General features: G+C 36.8%; 1 protein-coding gene across 6 annotated transcripts in view; it reads left to right on the forward strand.

The window, feature by feature from the left end:
* Positions 1 to 2,162: 2,162 nt before the first annotated feature.
* The window catches only part of LOC110303061 (amine sulfotransferase), a 28,160-nt gene continuing 10,885 nt past the window's right edge, over positions 2,163 to 19,437 (forward strand). Inside the window, exons 1-6 of one of the 6 annotated variants that reach the window (XM_085842762.1) lie at positions 2,163 to 2,332; positions 8,194 to 8,250; positions 10,591 to 10,719; positions 14,680 to 14,831; positions 17,373 to 17,581; positions 19,036 to 19,162. In XM_085842762.1, the coding sequence (XP_085698888.1) occupies positions 14,690 to 14,831; positions 17,373 to 17,581; positions 19,036 to 19,162 (478 nt within the window). In that variant the 5' untranslated portion in view covers positions 2,163 to 2,332; positions 8,194 to 8,250; positions 10,591 to 10,719; positions 14,680 to 14,689. Of the gene's footprint in view, positions 2,333 to 5,201; positions 5,341 to 8,193; positions 8,251 to 10,590; positions 10,720 to 14,679; positions 14,832 to 15,560; positions 15,590 to 17,372; positions 17,582 to 19,035; positions 19,163 to 19,437 lie in introns of those variants that run through there. The other 5 variants (XM_085842763.1, XM_085842765.1, XM_085842761.1 and 2 more) reach the window with 5 other exon arrangements.

Below are 19,437 nucleotides of genomic sequence, written 5' to 3' on the forward strand. Positions count from 1 at the left end.
AATGGTGCTGGCACAACTGGCAGTTATCATGTAGAAGAATGTGAATTGATCCATGCCTATCTCATTGTACTAAGGTCAAATCTAAGTGGATCAAGGAACTCCACATAAAACCAGAGACAGTGAAACTTATAGAGGAGAAAGTGGGGAAAAGCCTCGAAGATATGGGCACAGGGGAAATTTTTCTGAATAGAACAGCAATGGCTTGTGCTGTAAGATCAAGAATGGACAAATGGGACCTCATAAAAATTGCAAAACTTCTGTAAGGCAAAAGACACAGTCAAAAAGACAAAAAGGCCACCAACAGATTGGGAAAGGATCTTTACCTATCCTTAACCAGATAGAGGACTAATATCCAATATATATATACATATACATATATGTATATATATATATAAAGAACGCAAGAAGGTAGACTCCAGAAAATCAAACAACCCCATTAAAAAATGCGGCTCAGAGCTAAACAAAGAATTCTCAGTTGCGGAATACCGAATGGCTGAGAAGAACCTGAAAAAAATGTTCAGCATCCTTAATCATCAGAGAAATGCAAATCAAAACAACCCTGAGATTCCATCTCACAGCAGTCAGAATGGCTAAGATCAAAAATTCAGGCTGGGCGTGGTGGAGCACGCCTTTAATCCCAGCACTCGGGAGGCAGAGGCAGGCGGTTTTCTGAGTTCGAGGCCAGCCTGGTCTACACAGTGAGTTCCAGGACAGCCAGGGCTACACAGAGAAACCCTGTCTCGAAAAAACCAAAAAAAAAAAAAAAATTCAGGTGTCAGCAGATGCTGGCAAGGATGTGGAGAAAGAGAATCACTCCTCCATTGCTGGTGGAATTGCAAGCTGGTACAACCACTCTGGAAATCAGTCTGGTTGTTCCTCAGAAAACTGGACATAGTACTACCAAAGGATCCCACAATACCTCTCCTGGGCATATATCCAGAAGATGTTCCAACTTGTAAGAAGGACACATGCTCCTCTATGCTCATACCAGCCTTATTTATAACAGCCAGAAGCTGGAAAGAACCCAGATGCCCCTCAACAGAAGAATGGATACAGAAAATGTGGTACATTTATACAGTGGAGTACTACTCAGCTATTAAAAAGAATAAATTTATGAAATTCCTAGGCAAATGGATGGACCTGGAGAGCATCATCCTGAGTAAGGTAACCCAATCACAAAAGAACTCACATGATATGTACTCACTAATAAGTGGATATTAGCCCAGAAACTTAGAATACCCAAGATACAAGATACAATTTGCAAAACACATGAAACTCAAGAGGAACAAAGACGAAAGTGTGGACACTTTGCTCCTTCTTAGAATTGGAAACAAAACATCCCATTATCAGCCCCCAAAGGCTGACACCATTGCACACTCTGGCAAGATGTTGCTGAAAAGACCCTGATATAGCTGTCTCTTGCAAGGCTATGCACGGGCCTAGCAAACACATAAGTGGAGGCTCACAGTCAGCTATTGGATGGATCACAGGGCCCCCAATGGAGGAGCTAGAGAAAGTACCCAAGGACCTAAAGGGGTCTTCAACCCTATAGGTGAAACAACAATATGAACTAACCAGTACCCCCCGGAGCTCGAGTCTCTAGCTACATATGTATCAGAAGATGATCTAGTCGGCCATCAGTGGAAAGAGAGGCCCATTGGTCTTGCAAACTTTATATGCCTCAGTACAGGGGAATGCCAGGGGCAAGAAGTGGGAGTTGGGGAGAGGTGAGGGGGAGGGTTTGGGGGACTTAGCATTGGAAATGTAAATGAAGAAAATACCTAATTAATAAAAAAAAAGAAAATGAATTTATTTTCTCAGGAAAGTTATAAAACCAAATATCTCTCTATTGCTGCAGGCTGGTTTTGTAATGAAAGAAACAGGCAATATGAATGTCTGAACAGGGGCATGGGAGAGTGAAGATAAAACCTTGAGAAATGCAGTCACCCTCCCACTCCCAGACAGATTTACAGGGTTACTTTTTATCCAAGTAAGTCATCAAACTCATTTAGCTGTCCCTTCAAATACATCTTAACTGTTTGCTTAGAAATTTGTGTAACTGAGTAAATAGGTACCTTGTTTTCCTGCAGCTCTTTGTAGTTCCTCCTCCTTTCGAAAGTCCTATAATAATATGATAGATTTTTACAAAAGTCAACTTTTACACAACTTACCTAGACAACTTCTAATGTATTTCCAAGTACATTACTCAACCAAAACAAACTCTGTAAGGGCTATTTGTACCTCAGCAACCCTTCAGTCCTTGCTGTTCTTAACACTGTACCAGACTTAGTTCTGTTTCTGCAACTGATCTGCAACTGCAAGTAGTCAAAAGGTAAGTGTTTAGCATCTTTCAAGACTCAGCTTCTTCTCTGCATGACTTACCTACTCTTTTCTCTTGAATTTTCTGCCTTTCTCTTTTCTTTACACTTGAAAGACAATAAGGAACTACAGACCACCTGAAAACACCAACCTAAAAAAAAATGTATATGAATATCTCTTACCTACCTTTTTCCCTTCTGAGAGACAGTTTATGGTAAAAGACAGATACTAGAGTGACCATATGTAATAAGTAACAAATACTGGCAATTTCTTTCAGTGTGTTTTTTGAGGCAGCCTGACCTGACACTTTGCTCAGCAACCAGATTTGTTGGAAATCACAATGCTCATTTAGTGATAATGTGGGTAACCTGTTGGGAAAATTATGGTGTAAATGTCAAAATATCACTTCACCAAGCAACTTGAAGCCAATACTTGTGAGTAGAGCCCAAGTACTCTGCTCCCATTACTCACCAGTCAGGTTGCCTAGACTTCAGCAAGCCAGAAAGATAATCACTAGAGACTTAACCCAAGCTACATCTTTCAGTTGTACTGACCTAACAACTCCAAAAAAAGCTTCACATGGGTGACTCTAAGGTGAACACTTTTCTAGTTCTTCTTTGCAGATATCTAAACTCAGACTTGTGTTAATCAAGTGGGTTAGAAATGAAATGTTGTCAGATGGCATGTAACATGGACAGAACTAGATTTTTTTACTTTGACACATTAAATTTCTTAATGTACACAGACATTCCTTTGGAATAAGCAACTGAAATATATACTTTTAAAGATATTGGACCCATTGATAACCTTTTACCTATTTAAGTATTAAGTAGAGATTTCACTGGCAGGTCCTGCACACACACTGGTCTGGACTGAATTTTGAAAATATGTAATCTCTCTTTTAAAAAAAAGATTCATAAAAAAATAAAATAAAATAATAAAAAGATGTAATCTCTCTCTCATCTATCTATCTCTCTATCTCTATCTTTGTGTGTGTGTCTGAATGAGAATAAATTTATTGAATTAGCTTAATTACTTTATTTCTTTCTTGACGTTAATTTCAATTAAAAGCTAATAAGAGAAAGTTTTAAATAATATTCAAACTTTTTGTTCTTTGAGATTATTAATTGAAATTTTACAAGTAACTACTAATAGGTAGATCTTATCTATATTAGTATTTTATATAATGTATTTTCAGCTGGTTTTTTATATTTATTATATTTCTTACTAGTCTGCACCTATTAATATGCTTTATGGCAATAAATACTTCAAATAACTAAGATGTTAGCACATATAAAACAGGCTGTTAACTATAATTGTACTTATAGCTGCTATTGGTTAGGCCATTTTGTGTTAATTGGTATATTTTATCACACCAGGTTTCACAAAAACAATATCATTCAAGCATTAATGTATCATGCACTCTAAATACATTAATCTCCATACAATCTCAAAAATAGAATAATGCAATGAAACAATTATATATTCATGCTTTCCTTCATTTATGGATGCTAGACTTTATGATACATAAAATTACATGTGTGTGTGTGTGTGTGTGTGAAGTGCTTACAGAGAAAAGCAGAATGTTTTTTATAATTGGTGTGGGGTTTTTTTTTTTAGGTCTTTATACATTTAGATGTCTATCTAGATATATTATATGATTCGTGGCTGTTATGAAGTGTGCTGCTTTTCAAATTTCATTCTCAGCTCATTTATTGTTTTATAAAGGAGAGCTGATTTTTTTTTTTTAGCTAATGTTGTATCCAGCCTCTTTGCTGAGGCTGTTCATCAATTGAAGGAGGTCTCTGGTAAACTTTTTGGAGTCTTTGGATGACTAATATTAGTAGTCATTAGTATGCTAATATGATATAATAGTCAGTATGCTAAAGCAGGAAACTCCCATGGCCATGCTAAACTATGTTCTTTAAGAAAGCCTATCAATACAAAATCAAAACACCAATAAAGAAAAAAATGGAACAAGAAAGATCAAAGCTAGAGTTACAAAGTTTGGAGCTGAGATGGAAGGAAGGACCATCCAGAGAATGCCCCAATTGGAATCCATCCATATACAACCACCAACCCCAGACACTATTGCATATGCCAGAAAGATTTTGCTGACAGGACTCTGACATAGCTCTCTCTTGTGAGGCTATGCCAATGACTGGCAAATACAGAAGTGGATGCTCACAGTCATCTATTGGATGGAACACAGGGCTCCTAATGAAGAAGCTAGAGAAAGTACCCAAGGACCTAAAGGGGTCTGCAACCCTATATGAAGAACAACAATATGAACTAACCAGTACCCCCCACCCCAGAGCTGTGTCTCTAGTTGCATATGTAGCAGAGGATGGCCTAGTCGGCCATCATTAGGAGGAGAGGCCCTTGGTCTTGCGAAGATCATATGCTCCAGTACAGGGGAATGCCAGGGCCAGGAAGCAGGGTGGGTGGGTTGGACAGCAGGGCGGGGGGAGGTTATAGGGAGATTTGGGGATAACATTTGAAATGTAAAGGAAAAAGATATCTAGTGAAAAAAAGAAATAGCAAAACTGCTATACTAAATTAAAACTGCATTAAGGGATGTGGTGTACACATGCTCCTGAAAGGTCCAAGATCCATTCATGCCAGGAAAGAAGGGCAGTGATGGGAAGTCACAAGGTGAAGGAGAATGTAAGTAAGTAGCCATGGATAAATCACACATACTTAGTCAATGGCACTCAAACCTTTGAAGGTATACACACAAGACTACAGAAGCCCACAGATAGACTGTCATCAGGAAAGGAGAAAATGAAAGCTCAGGCCCCTTAAAATTTTATTTATACAGAATCACACAAATGTGTCACTTTTGCAAGTAATCATATAACAGCTTCTATCACTGTTAACAGGTTCCTGGAGTCATTGGATTTGTGCTCACTCATTAACTCCTGGATGTCCAGCACTACCTACCTTGTCCCATGGTGTATCCACATCTGTGTTATGTTCTCTAAACATAAACTGGATGTTACGGTCCTCTGTTCTCTAAAGGTCTTTTGCATGGGCACAACTTTCCATAGTCTACCACTAGCTATGGCTCAAACCAGATATTCATATCACAGGACATTGCTACATTCTGACTCAAAGTTCTTCCCCTCTATATATAACTATTCTGTAGGTCAAATGATAGAATACAGTCCCAAGCCTCTTTCCCTGACTCCCACGATAATCCATGCAGGAAAAAGATCTTTGCTAACCTCCAATTCGGCAAGATTCTTCCTAAAATGAATTTTTGTCAGTCCTCTGTTAGCATTTCCTAGTACTGACCTATCCTATGCAATAACCAGTACCTACCCCTTGTTCTTTCTGTCTCTTTGTGTCAGTGTCTCTCTGTCTCTGTCTCTCTCAATGTCTCTGCCTGTCTCTGTATGTTTTTCTCTCTGTGTGTGTCTCTGTCTCTCTGTCTCTCTGTCTCTCTGTCTCACTGTCTCTCTGTCTCTCTGTCTCTCTGTCTGTCTCTCTCTCTCTCTCTCTCTCTCTCTCTCTCTCTCTCTCTCTCTCTCTGTGTGTGTGTGTGTGTGTGTGTGTGTGTGTGAGAGAGAGAGAGAGAGAGAGAGACATTGTGTGTGTGTCCTCTAAATCTGCATAAAATATACTGCTATTAAAAGCACAGTGCAAATATTATGAGGCTTTCCCCTTAGTTGTTTGTTTTTTTTTTATTGGATACTTTCTTTATTTACATTTCAAGTGCAATAAAAACCCTTTCCCGGTTTTCCTCACTCCCAAAAACCCCCTATCCCATCCTCCCTCTCCCTGCTTCTGTGAGGTTGTTCTTCCACACACCCACACACCCACTCCCACCTCCCTGTCCTCAATTCTCCTACACTGGGGAATCTATCAAGCCTTCAGAGGATAAATGACCTCTCCTCCAATTGAAGCATGACAAGGCCATCCTCTGCAACATATATGGGAGTCATGTGTACTCCTTTGTTGATGGCTTAGTCCCTGGGAGCTCTGGGGAAAATGGTTGGTTGACAATGTTGTTCTTCCTGTGGGGTTACAATCCCCTTCAACTCCTTTGGTCCTTTCTTTAACTCCTCTATAGGGAACCCTACTCTCAATCGAATGGTTGGCTGCAAGCATCTACCTCTATATGTGTAAGGCTCTGGTAGGGTCTCTCAGGAGATAGCCATATCAAGATTCTTTCAGCATGTACTTTTTGGCATCCACAATATGTCTGTATTTGGTAAATGTATAATAGATGAATCCCCATGTGGAACAGTCTCTGAACAGCCTTTCCTTCAGTGTCTACTCTACACTCTATCTCCATATTTGTTCCTGTGAGTATTTTATTCTAAGAAGTGCCGAAGCATCCACACTTTGGTTTTCCTTTTCTTGAGCTTCATGTAGTCTGTGAATTGTATCTTGGATACTTGGAGATTTTGGACTAATACCTACTTATTAGTGAGTACATAGCATGTGTGCTCTTTTGCAATTGGGTTGTCTCACCCAGGATGATATTTTCTAGTCCATTTATCTAAGAGTTTCATGAATTCATCATTTTCAATAGCTGAGTAGTACTCCATTGAGTAAATGTACCACAATTTTATATCCATTCCTCTGTTGAAAGACATCTTCTTTCTTTCAAGCTTCTGGCTGTTATGAATAAGGCTGCTATGAATATAGTGGATCATGTGTCCTTAATACATGTTGGAGCATCTTCTTCATATGTGCCCAGGAGTAGTATAGCTGGTTCCTCAGGTAGTACTTTGTTCAATTTTCTGAGGAACCGCCAGACTGATTTCCAGAGTGGTTGTACCAGCTTGCAATTCCACCAGCAATGGAGGAGTGTTCCTCTTTCTCCACATCCTGACCAGCATCTGCTGTCACCTGAGTTTCTGATTTTAGACTTTCTGACTGGTGTGAGGTGGAATCTCAGGGTTGTTTTGATTTGCATATCCCTGATGACTAAGGCTGTTGAACATTTCTTTAGGTGTTTGTTGGACATTGGATATTCCTTAGTTGATAATTCATTGTTTACCTCTGTACCCCATTCTTAATAGTGTTATTTGATTCTTGGGAGACTAAATTCTTGAGTTCTTTGTATATATTGGATATTAGGCTTCTATAGGATGTGAGATTGCTAAAGATCTCTTCCCAATCTGTTGGTTGCCTTTTTGTCCTATTGAAAGTATTTTTTTGCCTTACAGAAACTTTGCAATGTTATGAGGTCCCATTTGTCAAATCTTGATCTTAGATCATAAGCCATTGGTGTTCAGTTCAGGAAATTCTCCCCTGTGCCCATGTGTTTGAGGTTCTTTCCCATTTTTTCGTCTATAAGTTTTAGTGTATCTGGTTTTATGTGGAGTTCCTTGATCCACTTGAAATTGATCTTTGTACAGGAGATAAGAATGAATTGATTTGCATTTTTCTACATGCTGACCTGCCAGCTGAACCAGCATCATTTGTTAAAAATATTGTCTTTTTACCACTGGATGGTTATAGCTTCTTTGTCAAATATCAAGTGACCATATGTGTGTGGGTTCATTTCTGGATCTTCAATTCTACTCCATTGATCTTTCTGCCTGTCTCTGTACTACTACCATGCAGTTTTTATCACTATTGCTCTGTAGTACAGCTTGAGGTCAGGGATGGTGATTGCCCCAGAAGTTCTTCTACAGTTAAGTATGGTTTTTGCTATCCTGGGTTTTTTGTTATTCCAAATTAATTTTCAAATTGATCTCTCTAACTCTATGAAGAAGTGAGTTGGAATTTTGATGGGGATTGCATTTAACCCATAAATTGCTTTTGGCAAGTTGGCCATTTTTACTATATTGATCCTGCTATTCCATAAGCATGGGAGATCTTTCCAACTTCTGAGATATTCTTTCTTTCTTTCTTCAGAGACTTGAAGTTCTCGTCATACAGATCTTTCACTTGCTTGGTTATAGTCACACCAAGGTATGTAATATTATTTGTGACTATTGTGAAGGATGTCATTTCCCTAATTTCTTTCTCAGCCTCTTTATCCTTGGAGTAAAGGAAAGCTACTGATTTGTTTGAGTTAATTTTATATCCAGCTACTTTTCTGAAGTTGTTTGTCAGCTTTAGGAGTTCTCTGGTAGAATTTTGGGGGTCACTTAAGTATAAGACCATATCATCTGCAAATAGTGATATTTTGACATCTTACTTTCCAATTTGTATCCCTTTGATCTCTTTTTGTTGTTTAATTGCTCTAGCTAGAACTTCACATACTATACTGAATAGAAAGGGAGAGAGTAGACAGCCCTACCTAATTCCTGATTTTAGTGGGATTGCTTCATTTAGTTTGATATTGGCTACAGGTTTGCTGCATACTGCTTTTACTATGCTTAGGTATAGGTCTTAAATTCCTGATCTTTCCAAGACTTTTAACATGAAGGTATGCTGAATTCTTTCAAATGCTTTTTTAGTATCTACTGAGATGATCATGTGGTTTTTTTTTTCCCTTTGAGTTTGTTTATGTAGTGGATTATGTTGATGGGTTTCCTTATATTGAACCATTTCTGCATCTCTAAAGTAAAGCCTACATGATCGTGAGGAATGAAACTTTTGACATGTTCTTGGATTCATTAGGCAAAAATTTTATCGAGTATTTTTGCATCAATGTTCATAAGAGATAATTATCTGAAGTTCTTTCTATTTTGTTTTTGTATGGTTTACGTATAAGCATAATTGAGGCTTCATAGAATGAATAGGGTAGTGTTCATTCTGCTTCTATTTTGTGGAAAAGTTTGAAGAGTATTGGTATTAGGTCTTCTTCATAGGTCTGATAGAACTCTGAACTAAGACCCACCTGGTCCTGGGCTTTTTTTGGTTGGGAGTCAATTAATGTCTGCTTCTATTTCTTTAGGAGTTATGGGACTGTTTAGATGGACTATCTGATCCTCTTTTAACTTTGGCACCTGGTATGTGTCTAGAAAATTGTCCATTTTATCCAAATTTTCCTATTTTGTTGAGTATAAACTTTTGTAGTAGGATCTGATGCTTTTTTTTTTTTTTTGATTTCCTTGTTATGTCTCCCTTTTCACTTTCTGATTTTATTAACTTAGATACTGTCTCTGTACCCTCTTGTTTGTCTGGCTAAGGGTTTATTTATATTGTTGATTTTTCTCAGAGAACAAGCTCCTGGTTTGACTGATTCTTTGTATAGTTTGTTTTGTTCTTACTTGGTTGATTTAATTTAATTATTTCCTGAAGTCTACTCCTTTTGGGTATATTTGCTTCTTTTTGTTCTAGAGCTTTCAGGTGTGCTGTCAGGCTGCTGGTGTAAGCACTATCCAGTTTCTCTTTGAAGCCACTAGAGGTATGAGTTTTCCTCTTAACACTGCTTTCATTGTATGCCATAAGTTTGGGTATGATGTGTCTTCATTTTCATTAAATTCTAAAAAATCTTTAATTTCTTTCTTTCTTAACCAATTTATCATTGAGTAGAGTGTTGTTTAGCTTCCATGTGTATTTGTGTTTTCCATTGTCTTTTTGGAATTTAAGAACAGCCTTAGTCTGTGGTGATCTGATAGGGTGTATGGGATTATTTCAATTTTTATATCTGTTGAGGCCTGTTTTGTGGCCAATTATATAGTCAGTTTTGGAACAGGTACCATGAGGTGCTGAGAACAAGGACTATTCTTTTGCTTAATGATGAAATGTTCTATAAATATCTGTTAGATCCATTTAGTTCACAACTTTTGTTAGTTTCACTGTGTCTCTGTTTAGTTTCTCTTTCCATGATCTGTCCATTGCTGAGAGTGAGATGTTAAAGTCTCCCACTATTATTGTGAGGGGTGTGATATGTGTGCTTTGAGCTTCAGTAAAGTTTCTTTTATGAATGTGGGTGCTCTTGCATTTGTAACATAGATGTTATTTCCTAGTTTATCTAACTCCAGGGTTGTCTCTCTTTGTGATTTCTTTATTGTTTCTATTTTCATTTTTAGATATTGGATGGTTTTGTTCATTTCCTTCACCTGTTTGATTGTGTTTTCCTGTAATTCATTAAGGGATTTTTGTGTATCTTCTTTAAGGGCCTCTAGCTGTTTCCTCTGTTTGACTGTATTTCTTTAAGGGAGTTATTTATGTCCTTCTTAAAGTCCTTTATCATCACTATCATGAAAAGTGATTTTAGATCTGAATCTTGCTTTTACCAGGTGATGGTGTATCCAGGACTTGCTATGGTGGGAGAATTGTTTTCTGATGATGCCAAGTAGTCTTGGTTTCTGTTGCTTCTGTTTTTATACTTGTCTCCTGACATCTGATTATCTTTAGTGCTTCCTGCCTTCACTATATCTGATGGGAGCCTGTCCTTCCTGTAATCCTGATTGAATCAGAACTCTTCAGAGTCCAGCTGTCTCTGTGATCCTGTGATTCTGGAATCATGTGATTCTGAGATCCTGGGTATGTCAGAGCTGGGAGTCAAGCTGTATCTGGGACCCTGCAATCCTGGTGTGACCAAGCTCCTGGGATCCTGGGATTCTGGGATCCTTGGTGTTTTAGAGCATGTGGGAGTGGAGCCTCCTTCGGTTGTTGTGGTACTGGCTGTAGAGTTCATGCCCAAGCACAGACTGGAAGCATTCTGATCCCCTGGTTAGGCAGGGTTCCTGGGTCCCTGGATCCTGCTGGTCTCAGTTACTCCTGGTGGTATTGGAGCAGATGTTGTGTCCTCCTCACCTCCGATCCTATGATCCTGGGCATGCTCACTTTACCTTAGTTTTGAGCTGTGGTGCCAATGCCCAGCAGTACCACTCACACTAGAAGGAGGTAATCCTTCATTGAAACTGTGTCCCTTGGAAGAGATTCTGCAATCTGTTTTGTAGTTTCTAATGATTGTTCGTTTGTTTGTTCTTTGTTATTGAAACTAATGTTTTTTCCACCAAGACTTACATCACAGATGGATGATCTCCCTCTATCCCTGGGTTATTTTGTGGAGAGTCCAGCAGTCCATTTGTTTGTTCACTGTTTCTTTCTTCTTTCCTTCTTTCTAACTTTACCTTATTTCTACAAACACTGGAGAGGATGAGGGAATCTTTATTAATTATTAATGAGAGAGTAAGCTGATGAAGATAGTGCAAAAATCAGGATAAAATCTTCTAAAAGCAACTCATAAAAATAGAACTACAGCCAGGCAGTGGTGGCACACACCTTTAATCCCAGCACTTGGGAGGCAGAGGCAGGAGAACTTCTGAGTTTGAGGCCAGCCTGGTCTACAGAGTAAGTTCCAGGACAGCCAGAGTTACACAGAGAAACACTGTCTTGAAAACAAACAAAACAACAACAACAAAATAGAGCTACAATATGAGCCAGCTCTACTCCTCTTCCACATATGCCCAAGAGAATTTATATCATTTCAAACAGATACCTGCATTCATGTGTTACCAAAATATTTTTGGGGAGTCCTCAAGACTCACACATGCCACTGGGGTTATCAGAGTTCCCTCTTGGGAATCTTTATCTCAGTAATAAAAGAACTTAAGATCAGACTATAATATCAATGTAACCTCATGGACAAATGTATTAGATAAATTTAAAAGAAAAACTCCATGGCAGACAAGCTGAAATCTCAGACCCTGCTTACAGGTAGGAAAAAGAAAGAGAAAAAGGCTTACCATTTGAGTTGAACCAGCATGGAGGTCAGCAACTTTGTGGACAAGCAACCACAAAGCAGGAAGGGAGATTTAAAAATAATTGAAACACCCACAGTATCAGAGAAAGCATATTTATCTCTAGCTAGCACCTAAAAGTAAAAGATGAAAAAGAAAATGTTGGGCAGACCCAACAGACACACATGGTAGCTTATACAGACAACACTGGAGGACTGGGATTCTGAAGATGACAAGTATATTATCTTAATAATAGAAAACTATTCCTCTTATCTTTTTTTTTTTTTTTTTTTTTAGTATGGCTTAAGATAAAACTGCCTTCCTAGGGTATCCCATAGTCAGATCACTGTACTGCCTGTCTATAATGCTATATGTCCACCCAGGTCAGAGATTTTATTCTCTTGACCAGCAGGAAATTTTTGCCTTTAATTGGCCTTTGATGCTATCATCATCATCATCATCTTTGATTCTATATTCACAATAACAAGGAAACAGAATCAGGCTCAATATTTACCTACCAATGAATGGATAAAAATGAGACTGTGGAGTTTAAATGAAAATGGATAAAGCTAGAAAATATTGTATTAAGTGGGGTAACTTAAGCTCATCAAGACAAAGCACCATATGTTCTCTACTCTATGCAGATCCTAGTTTCCAGATTTTACATATATGTAGTTACATGGGAATTTGAATATACATAATGAAACTAGAAAAAAGACAAAAAGAGGGAAAAAGATAATTTTAAGAAAAGAAGACATTTGAGTAATAAAACATTTATGACATGTAAGGTAAATAATGAATGTAGACATGAGCAGAAAGCATGGAGACTGGGAGAAGTGTGAGAGGGTAACTTCAAACAAGTATGCATGAAAATGCCATATGGAAACATAAATCTCTATAGCATACTTTTAAAAAAAATTATTTACAACACATTTTACTTTAAATTTTTCTGTTCTAAAGTATAATACCATTATTAATATTTTCATACAATATTTGTGGCCAAAGAAGAAGGATGTTTCTAAAGACTATTGGTTTTAGTCAGATAAGATATTTTTATTAGAAATTGCCCCTCAGATGTTGAGTTTATAAACACCAGTGAGAGATAAAAAGTGATTTGTAATTGGACATAGTACTACCAGAGGATCCAGCAATTCCTCTCCTGGGCATATACCCAGAAGATGTTCCAACTGGTAATAAGGACACATGCTCCACTATGTTCATAGCAGCCTTATTTATAATAGCCAGAAGCTGGAAAGAACCCGGATGTTCCTCAACAGAGGAATGGATACAGAAAATGTAGTACATTTACACAGTGGATTACTAATCTGTTATTAAAAACAATGCATTTATGAAATTCTTAGGCAAATGGATGTATCTGGAGGATATCATCCTGAGTGAGGTAACCCAATCACAAAAGAACTCACATGATATGCACTCACTGATAAGTGGATATTAGCCCAGAAACTTAGAATACCCAAGATACACTTTGGAAAACACATGAAACTCAAGAAGAAGGAAGACCAAAGTGTGGATACTTCGTTCCTCCTTAGAATGGGCAACAAAATACCCATGGAAGGAGTTAGAGAGACAAAGTTTGGAGCAGAGCCTAAAGGAAAGACCATCCAGAGACTATCCCACCCGGGGTCCATCCCATAATTGGCCACCAAATGCAGACACTATTGCATATGCCAGCAAGATTTTGCTGATAGGACCCTGATAGAGCTGTCTCTTGTAAGGATATGCCAGTGCCTGGCAAATACAGAAGTGGATGGCCACAGTCATCTATTGGATGGAACACAGAGCCCCCAATGGAGGAGCTAGAGAAAGTACCCAAGGAGCTGAAGGGATCTGTAACCCTGTGGAGGAACAACAATATGAAATACCAGCACCCCGGAGCTCGTGTCTCTAGGTGCATATGTAGCAGAAGATGGCCTAGTCAGCCATCATTGGGAAAAGAGGCCCTTGATCTTGCAAAGATTATATGCCAAGGGAATGCCAGGTCCAGGAAGCAGGAGTGGATGGGTTTGGAAGCAGGGTAGGGAGAGGGTATAGGGGACTTTCATGATAGCATTTGAAATGTAAATGAAGAAAATATCTAATAAAAAATTGTTTTAAAAAAAGTGATTTGTAGTCTAGTAAAAAAGAATCGAAGCATATTCCTTAAGGATTTTTCTTATTTTCATAGCAAAAGTATAAGGAATAAAATTATAATATACAAAGACACTCTTATAAACCTGAATTCTGTGTCTAACAGTTATCAAGTATTTATATGTTTACCAACTGAACAATGTTGAATATCTTGATTATATTCCCTGTACCCTAGTTTCCACATTTGTATATTTAGAATTAGAATTGCTTTTTCCCACATCTAATTATAGAAAAATATATCTAACTTCTTGCCGTCTTTGTTTCCTCATATCTCGTATAGTGATAATAAAGTGGTAGCAATACAAGACTATTATAAATTTAAATAATCTTGTATTCGTAATGTGTTTAATACATGAGAGACATTTCAGTGGTGCTTGTCACATGTAGACCACTCAGTAACTATTACTTACTATGGTAAAAGTCTAAGATTGTGGCTGGCCGGTGGTGGCACATGCCTTTAATCTCAGTACTTGGGAGGCAGAGGCAGGCAGATTTCTGAATTTGAGGCCAGCCTGGACTACAGACTGAGTTCCAGGACAGCCAGGGCTACACAGAGAAACCCTGTTTCAAAAAAAAAAAAGTCTAAGATTGTGAATAAATTTTTTTCTAGGTGTCAAATTATGGACAATAAAGATGAATATTTGGTTAACTTCAAAGGCTATAATTTTCAGAAAACTTTAGTTAAAATGGAAATAGTGGAAAATATGGAAGATTTTGAAATTCGAGATGATGACATCTTCATTGTCACATATCCAAAGTCTGGTAAGTGTCTTATTTAGACATATTATGCTGATCTTTTGTTTTGGTTTGATAAGTGTATAAATGTCCTCAACATACTGATGCCAATTAAACTGTATTAGTTTCTTTTCTAATTGCAAAAATGAAAGAATTTATCATGTCAAAGAAGTCACTCTGGCAGAAGCTTGTCACCTTCTATCTTCAGTCAGGAAGCCCAAGTGGGTGAACCTAATAGAGATAACTCCTCACACACATGCACAAGGATTTGTCTCTATGATAACTCCAAATCACATCAGACAAGCAATATCAGCTGCCACTGCAACCTAAATTTTAGAACAAGTTACGGTCAAAGAAAGATTAAATGAAACTCAAGTCCCTATGGCATATATAGCTATGCATATATTTTAATTTACTGTGGAAAAATAGAGAGGTAAAAAGTTCGTGGCCAATAGCAGCTACTTGGTAAATGATGACGAATGCCTTAGCCTGTTGAACGAGACGAAGATAGTCCAAAACCTTTTTTTCTGCAAAAAAGACAAATGCTTTATTATTTAGAGGCTTTTTCTCAAACAATGATCAATTTCCAATACATTTAATTTGTTGACAACTGTAATATTCTTCAAATTCTCAGAAAACAGGAAAAAAGTTCTTGAGCAGTGGGGTTTCCTAGGATTAATTTTGAGGTTTGTGAAGCCTAATCAGGACAAGCTAGTCATAAGAACTTCTGTTTTATTGTATGGCCCTTTTCTGCAGGTACATGCTCTCAAATTCCATTTGTGAAGGTAACTCTACTTCAGCAGAAGTTGAAACTTGGATGTCTTGGTTTGAGTTTTTGCAGTGTTTGACACAGACTAAAGAGTAAGGCTACAGCTGCTAATATTTCTCATGCTTCTCCCGAAGTATTCTTGTCCATACATAATAACACCAAGCTTTTATGTCCATGTTTGACCATTTCAGTAAGGATAGTTTGCAAAAATATTTCTTTGTTTGTACTAAATTCTACTTTGCTTTTCATCCTTGCAATGTATAATATGTTACAGAACTTGAAAAACTCTGTGAGAAAAGAAGTCTGTTTCACTGTAGATAATAACTAAATAACTCAGCCACTAAACATTCACTAGGTGCTTATGGCGGTCCTCAGTAAGACTGAAATGGACAATGGCTGTTCATCTTGTGCAATGCAGGATACCAGACACATACATTATTACAAGCTCTGAGAACTGATGTCATGAGCAGTTCTTTCAAAATTTCAGACTCATCACACTTCATTGGAAGTAGCGACCAAGCAAATCAAGTCCACCAGTTAGTTATCTGAGATAACCATCAATAAACAATAATTAATTAATTAATACATTATTTTTATTTTAATGCAGTGAATTTTATGGGAAAAACAATAAATGATAAATAAATTATAAAAATAAATTATCTATTATTAATAATAAACTTATTATCTATATAATGAATTTAATTTAGTGAATTAAACCTAATGAAATAGATTAAATAAAATTAATTGCTAAGTTTTATTTTAAAGTTTAATAAATGCATGTTATAGGTAACTTATAAATCAAAAACAATAACTTCACCACTATGGTATTTAATCACATCTGGGTCTGTCCTTAAAGGGAATAGCATGGTAACTTTGTATTTCCCAAATATTTCTACTGTAGGACTTGACACTAATGATCAAGAAACCAAATATCAGTAAGAACGCTGAAATCTTTTGTGTCCACTTTTAACATGTGTGTTCTGATCTGTTGCTGGGAATATGCCAGAGAAGTGTTTGAACATGCAAAGCAAGAGAAGGGGTAGAAACTAGAAATATTTGATTCTAATAGTTTTACTACAGGCAAACAAATAATGAAGCAATTTCAGAAATGAAATTACTCATGAACAACAAGAAAGTGACATTCAGTTATCTGATATATATTTTATGAAAATAAAGAAAAAATATGGTAGAAGGGTCCAAACAGTTGAAAGAAAGAAAGAAAGAAAGAAAGAAAGAAAGAAAGAAAGAAAGAAAGAAGGAAGGAAGGAAGGAAGGAAGGAAGGAAGGAAGGAAGGAAGGAAGGAAGGAAGGAAGGAAGGAAAGAAAGAAAGAAAGAAAGAAAGAAAGAAAGAAAGAAAGAAAGAAAGAAAGAAAGAAAGAAAGAAAGAAAGGAAAAGAAAAAGTTGCAGTAAGATGTAAGTACCACACTGTGTCCACATGTAGTGACAACGTACTTTTCCTGTGAATACCTGCAAATGTTGTATAAATAACAGTTAAACATTATCAAAAGGACTCCACATGAAACATAGAGTACACAGACACTACAAGAATAATCTGCATCACAACTACCTCCATTCATTTATGTGAGAATGGAACAAAAATCATTGATTCCAGCCTTATGTACTTGAGTGTTAAATACAGACAAAAGGAAATAATAACTGAACATATCCAATCATGCTTAGAGTGTAAAGGGGGGAAAAGGCCCAAATCAAAATTTTTTAGATGGATGGCACTACTGTTGGTATTCATTATAAAACCTACCTCAAGACTGAAAACAGGATTGTTATCTATTTTTACAGGTACCATCTGGACCCAGCAGATCCTCTGCTTGATTTGTTTTGAGGGTCATCGGAACAGAACTGAAAACATCGAAACAATGGATAGAGCGCCATTTTTTGAGTACAATATTCACAAATTAGACTATGCCAAAATGCCATCACCTCGCATCTTCAGTTCCCACATTCCATATTACTTAGTACCAAAAGGTCTCAAGGACAAAAAAGCCAAAGTATGTCATAGACCTTCGTCACTTACTGTACTCACAAAAAAGCCTTCTCTAAGTTCTGTATAATTGGGTTATTTCAATATTCGGCTATTATAATGCAGCTGCTATGAACCCTCTTGGATCTGTCTGCTGGATGTTCTTCCACCAGCTTCTCTAGAATCCACATCTATAAATGGAACTGCATAACCACAAGTACCAAAGTACTCAGCTTTGTTTCTGTAGAAAGTAGATTTATCTTTTTTTTTTTTTTTAGTTTAATGTGCATGAACAAGATTTTATCAGACTTTTAAATGTTTATTAACATGGCAGCTACCAAAATGTGTCTCCAGTAGATCTTAATTTTCATAGTCATAGTGAGAGTAATCATGTTTGATGTTTATTGGACATAACTATTTTTCATTTTGTGAAAAGACTCTGTCATCAGCCAACATTTTTTTACAGTCTTCAGTCAGTTTGCTTTACATCACTTCTAGCAAAGAATCTATTTCAGCTAATTCACATTGCTTTTCCATGAATGTTTTGATTAGCAACATTCTCTTTTGTTTTATCTACTTATTTATTCACTTTACATCCCAATTGGAGTCCCTATCCTGCCTTTCCTCCTAGTCCCACCCTCACACACCCTCATCCCTCTCTTCCTGTATTCACTAAGAACAGATGGCCACCACATGGGTACAAACCCACACTAGCACTTCAGATTTATTAGAAACATTCTTAATTTTGGTGTTATCAAACTGATTGTTTTTTAATTAACTCATATTGAATAAATCTTTACTTGCTTTAAGGGTAGGTTTTTTGTGTTTTGATTTCTTTTGTTTTTTCCTATCTTTTCCTTCCTCTATTCCTTTATTTTGTCTGGATAAAGACTTGCTGTGGAGCCAAGGCTGGCATGAGAGCTTCCTCCTGTCCTAGACTCTCAGGTTCTAGGATTGTGGATAGACAAGATTATTATTTTTATGTGTGAATTTTTATACTATTTATAGCTTTAACCTATATTAATTTTCTGAAAGATATAAAGAAAAATGTATATTGGTCTGGTTATTGTTTTTTGTTTTTAAACTTATCTCCTCCACTGCCCTCTTTGTACATATAATATCACATAATACCCACTAATTGACACTCAAGGCAAATTAATTTTCCTGTCAAAGCTGTAATACAGTTTATTTTGATAATATAAGGCAAATTAACTTTCAGTATTTATGAATTACAAATAATATTACTTCCTAAGAACTTAGATACATTCTTGGGCATGTATGAAATGCCATGGAGAAAATATGTTTATTACAATACTGTCTCAATTACCAAAAAGACAAAATAGGAACTTGCCTTTGCACAGGTCAAATACTAGAGGAAATAATTATACTTATTGTCATACTCAAATACTGTAAATTGTTTTGGTAATTTATTAGCTTAACCAAGGAATGTTAAAAGAAATAATTCTATAATTCTATCTACAGATTTTTTATATCTACAGAAATCCTAAAGACGTTTTGATCTCCTATTTTCATTTCTCAAATTTGATGCTTATACTTCAAAGTCCAGATACTGTAGAAAGTTTTATGCAAACATTTCTAGATGGGAATGGTAAGTATTCATCCTTTTACCCAGACATAAGTAAATTACACCAAATATTCCAGCTGGCCAAATTTTCAGACTTACAGAACACATTTTAAAGAAATAGAACAGGGAAATGGAATGCAAATCCATAAGTTTTATTTCTGAAAAATGGAAAAGAAAAGAAGAAAGAAAATCAGTGTCAGCAAACAAAAAGCAAAACCCAAAGAATTAATCTTGAGTGACAATTATATGTCAACTCCATTTGCCACCACCTGGTTATTGTACCTTTGTGCACCATTGAA

Source organism: Mus caroli, unplaced genomic scaffold (assembly GCF_978045245.1).
Source record: "Mus caroli unplaced genomic scaffold, Mus_caroli_1 scaffold_9, whole genome shotgun sequence".
NCBI lineage: Eukaryota > Metazoa > Chordata > Mammalia > Rodentia > Muridae > Mus > Mus caroli.